Consider the following 5,000-nt stretch of genomic DNA (forward strand, 5'->3'; position numbering starts at 1 on the left):
GGGAAAGAGAGAGAGAGAGAGAGGTTCCCAATAAACTGGGCCGGGGCTAGACCAAAGCGGGCCCAGGTCGGGGCCGAAGCGGCTCCACAGCTCCTCCTGTTTGGGCGTTGACGCAGGGCCTCTGGTATGCGGGGTGACCTGCCTACGAGTTCCATCCGCCAAAAACACCACCGCTACACAACTCCACTCTTCCTTAACCCCGCCTTTTTTCACATTGGGATATATATATATATATATATATAAAAAAAAAAACTATTTCAGGAGAATACGTGCTGAGGAAGGAATTCTGCTGCCCAGGTTTACTGTAAACTGGAATGTATTACTATATACTTTACAATGTTCCCCTCCGTCTGGTCACGAACACACTCCTGTGTCCAGCGTTCCAATCGCTAAATACACAAATGATAACACAGTGAACCAGAATACAAGAATACAAGAGGGTTTCCACACTAAAGGTCTGTAATCCACAAGACGTTTAGGATATAATGTGAGCCATTCATTCCTATCTGCTCCCTCCGACCTTCTCGACAGACCAGGCAGGGCACGTGGTGATAACGCACAACAACATCATGTCAACACGTTTCAGACTCTTGAATCCGTTCTGCATCTGACAGTAAAACCGTTTCACAAACGACAGGCTAATTGACTCGTCTATATTGACTCCCTTCTGGTTTTAATCCGAGCTACCAAAAACCACGGGTCAAGTTTGAAGCCAATCATGATGAGGTGTAGCAGCAGCAATTCTTCTTAAGTCCACTAGAGGCCGGCTCCAAAAAGACTCCAAACCCCCGCCCCAACTCTATAAAGTCAATGGGAGCTGCAAGCCAACTTCTGCTAACAAATAACAATACATTTTCTAAATAATTGTGTTATTAACAGGATAGATAGGATATAAAACTGTGTTGTTGTCCCCAGAGATTGACAGGTCGACCCTTCAGAAACCAATGATGGGTGACATCACACTCACTTCTCCATCTGTTTTTACAGTCTTATGGTTTCACCCAGTGGTTCTCAACCTTTTTCATATAAGGGACCCCTAATCTAGTCCACATTAGAGCCAGGACCCCCATTCGATTACATTTAGTCATTCGAAAGAATATTTTTATTGTCAGATTTGATTCTATGCAGAATTCCATGACTATCTGTATTGTAAGGACAGAGATAACAGTGAAACTATGATGAGAACTGTCATTCTTCTACATTCTCTTCTTCTTCTGTGGTGTTTTATGGCAGTTGGCATCCTTTATGTTGCATTACCGCCTCCTTCTGGATTTATCCACTGTTTCCCTAGTACTCTACTACCTTCTGGACCATTCCCTCTCCTCCTTCTACATTCTCGAACTACGTTCAATTCTCGGCGAAGTTGAAGTCTGGCATGTCGTCCGTGGTTGGTCAATTCATGTCTGTCATGCCTCTTTTTCTTTGTCTTGGGGGCAAGAAGAGTTGTGTTCCAGACGTAGATCTATCATAGCCTGGGTAAACCCAGCCTCCACGTGACCTGCTCTCAGTCACTACAGTAGTGACTGAGAGCAGGTCTGAGAGCAGGTCACGTGGAGGCTGGGTTTACCCAGGCTAGATCTATCATATCTACGGCTGGCTACTGCGAGACTACCCACTGGTTTAACCCACCCATCTGTCTCCATGCTGGTGTGTGTGACCCACCTGTCTCCCCTGTTTGAGGCCGGTGGGGGTGGAGCTGGAGCTGCGCGGCGTGGGTCCGAGCAGCCCGGTGCTGCCCAGCAGGCCCAGCCTGGCGCCCGGCAGGCTCCTGGAGGGCATCTGGAACTGGCGAAGGCTCCGTCTGGCCGACACGCTGCCCCCCACACAGCCCGCCGTGGGGAGGGAGCTGGACTGACCGAAGCCACGGCTGGAGGGAGCGGGACCACACCGAGGGGGGAGCGACAGGAAAACACAGGTTTAGTTTAGGATACGTATACAGGACAGGTGCGGTGGTTCTGGTCCCGAGTGTCTGCACTGTGACTTGTTGCTCGTTAACCGAGATTCCAATGACAGCCAATCAGCAGTTGCATGTGTGCTAGAATTCACAAGCAAGGTCAATTAAGTGTGTACGGTTTTCCTCCATTTTGAATACTGAAACAGTGCGCTAGCTCCTAGCTCAGTTTGTGAAGCCAATGCGTGAGTAACTTAAACCTGCATTGTTTTGAACGGCCTGCAGGAGGGGTGACTCCACTGGCTGCGAAAAAGAACTCGGGTTTGATTTATGGCCTCAGTAAACACTTTCCGAAGTAAATTATGGCCCCATTTTGAGTCAAATAGACGATGGAAAAGACTATGTTTTGGGGCGTGATTGACAGGTCGCCTGTCCAGTGATGGCGCAGCTCGCCGATCACGGACCAACAGCAGGCGGCGCTGCGGCTCTTCTCCTCCAAATTCACATCACTATTGGCTCCAGATAACCAAGGTGGCGACGACAGTGAAAATGCAAACCTCGAGGCTTCAAAATATAGCTATGTCCATATGTAGTGAAAGTATACATTAATAATGACATTGAAATGTTCTGATTTAATGGGTTTTTTTCATCTCAAGCCTCAAGGCAATAGAAAACGACACATTTTGAATGAGTACGGGTGCATGTACCTCCTCTGCTGCCGGTACCCTGCCATGTCAAGGAGGGTTTTCCTCGGAATGGACCGGAACAGCCTCTGGACCTGTTGTTTCCATGACAACAGCCTCTTCTTCTGCGTCTCGGTGAAGGACTAATGGGAAGGCAGAGAGCAGATGTCGGGAGGGAGGGAGAGGAGACGAGGGAGCAGGCAGCAGGGATGAAATGTTGCAGAGAGCATGACTCAGGATTTTCAGGTGGGTTTTTTTTGTCGTCTCGTCAAATGCCGACTTCTCCAGAGTTTTATAGCCCGTTTCCGCATATTAACGCGGGATGCGGCACAGTTTGAAGGTACATACTGGAAATGAAATTCAGCTCCAACTCAGACAGAGTTTTCAGACAGAGAGCAGTCTGGGTAGCTGCAATCATCCGCAGGCTCGTATTTGAGTGTGTGTCTACGTTGGTCTAGCTGGTTTACACTTTGACTGAAATTACTCTCAAAAATGAAATTGTGTGAGAATCTACTTCATTGGAAAATAAATCACGTCTTTGCATATTGGTGTTGATTTGGTCAGAAAATGATGAACTCACCCTGCTTGGTGTTATTTTGCCTTTACATGTGTTATATGCATGTACCTGTCTATTCATGTATAGTTTGTGAGTGTGTATGTGTGTCTGGGTTGATGTATGTGTTTTAAATCTTAGATGTTTCTTATATATCAGACACAGATTTGTCATTCCTGTCTGATATATAAGAAGAATCTAAGCTTTAAATTACAGTATAGACACAATGAACCCTTTTGGATTAATGTATGTGTTGTTTCCTGGTCATTGTGTTTTTTGTATTTTGTTGCTTATGCAATAATAAAAATGTATAGTTAATAATAATAATAAAAAAAGAAATAGTGTGTGTATAAATGCAGAAGGTGTGTGTGTACCTCATGGATAAGGCACTTGTCGATGAGTTGTAGGTAGGAACTGATGTTCTCCTCGTCTGGCCTGGACACCAGCAGCTGGGTGCAAACTGGGGAGTGGGAGGAGTCAGAAATAAGGACTGAGGAATGTAACAATATGGCAACATCTCTCATTCGACGAGAACAATTTCAATTAGGGCTGGTATCGACAATCGGTTCCAACTGACAGAATCAAAAGAGCGACCACATCGCACTAATGATTGGTCTTATCAGTCATGAAGCATTTTGAACAGGGCACAGTGAGTTAGCTCGTGCCTTCTTAAAAAACAGCAGCAGTTGATGGAGACCTTTTCCGGAGGCAAATGATTGCACGGTGAGTCCAAAAGTCCAATATTCACCTCATTATTTCCCAGAATTGCTGAACTTGTTCTGCACCAAGGTAACCCTCACTAGCAAGTAGACGCTGCCTTCAAGTGCAGTCGGAAATATTTCAACGACCGAATAAGGTGGTAAATACAGTCAGTGGCAGATATTGTTTTTGTTCCATGATGCTGACCTACATTTGTTTTTTAACTTGTATTTTGTAAGGCTTTATATGCCAAACATGACTTTCTTGCTTTGAAAAGTAATTCTGAGACAGGAGTAAGCCTGTGTGCTTCGTGAGTGATAAAACAAAGTTAACTCTACTAAAGCTGTATGTAGTCTTTCCCGCCTGAAAACTCATAGTGTAGGAATTGACGAGGGAATCAATAAAGAATCAGATTCATTACAAGAATCAACAAGAAATACTGCATCGCGGTTGTATGCCTCTGCCAACAAGTGAGCAGTCTACATGTATGTAGACTCATACAAGCACAAACTCCTTGAAGTCCACAGCGCAGTGGTGTGGCCATTCAGCCTTATGGCACTTTAGGCAATGGTTGGGAGTAACTCAACAACACGGCTCATCATTTTCAACATGGAAAATAACCCCACCGCTCGAACCCCTTCCTATCCCTAGCTACAGCCCCTTTTCCCCAGCCCCGCCCCTTCCTTGACCCCCACACCCCCTCCCACCACCCACATCCTCCTAGCCACTCTCTCTAGTCACCCCTTGAACCATGGCCCCTTTTCCCTAGCCCCGCCCCTTTCCATCACCACGCCCCTTCCCACCACCCACTCCCCCTACACACCTCTCGAATCCCGATTTTGTACGACCTTCCTATCCCTAGCTACGGCCCATTTTCCCTAGCTCCCCCTTCCCTCATCATGAGGAATAACCCTAATAAAGAGCCAAAGTGGAACGTCACTTCCTGCTTCAGCACTGTACCACAGATTTTTCCCATAGATATTTCGTAAAATGCTTATACATTTTTTTTCCGATGTTTTTGTTTTGTTTTGGTCCGAGTGAAATGTTCTATGGTCTCTCCAGATTCTAAATATAGCTGAACAGTTTGGTTTGACGAGGTAAAACAATTTTTATAAGCATTTTACAAAATGTCTATGGGAAAATAAATTGTGGAAGAAAATCTCTGGTACATCTC

General features: G+C 45.7%; 1 protein-coding gene across 2 annotated transcripts in view; it reads right to left on the reverse strand.

Annotated features, from left to right (window-relative positions):
* The window catches only part of samd4a (sterile alpha motif domain containing 4A), a 104,659-nt gene that overhangs the window by 18,801 nt on the left and 80,858 nt on the right, over positions 1 to 5,000 (reverse strand). For both annotated transcript variants that reach the window (XM_083652935.1, XM_083652934.1), the window contains 3 exons: positions 3,502 to 3,587; positions 2,599 to 2,717; positions 1,663 to 1,867 (listed from right to left, as the gene is read on the reverse strand). In XM_083652935.1, coding sequence (XP_083509061.1) covers positions 1,663 to 1,867; positions 2,599 to 2,717; positions 3,502 to 3,587 — 410 coding nt within the window. The remainder of the gene's footprint in view (positions 1 to 1,662; positions 1,868 to 2,598; positions 2,718 to 3,501; positions 3,588 to 5,000) is intronic.

This window comes from Poromitra crassiceps (assembly GCF_964638095.1).
Source record: "Poromitra crassiceps genome assembly, chromosome: 16".
In the NCBI taxonomy this organism is placed as follows: domain Eukaryota; kingdom Metazoa; phylum Chordata; class Actinopteri; order Beryciformes; family Melamphaidae; genus Poromitra; species Poromitra crassiceps.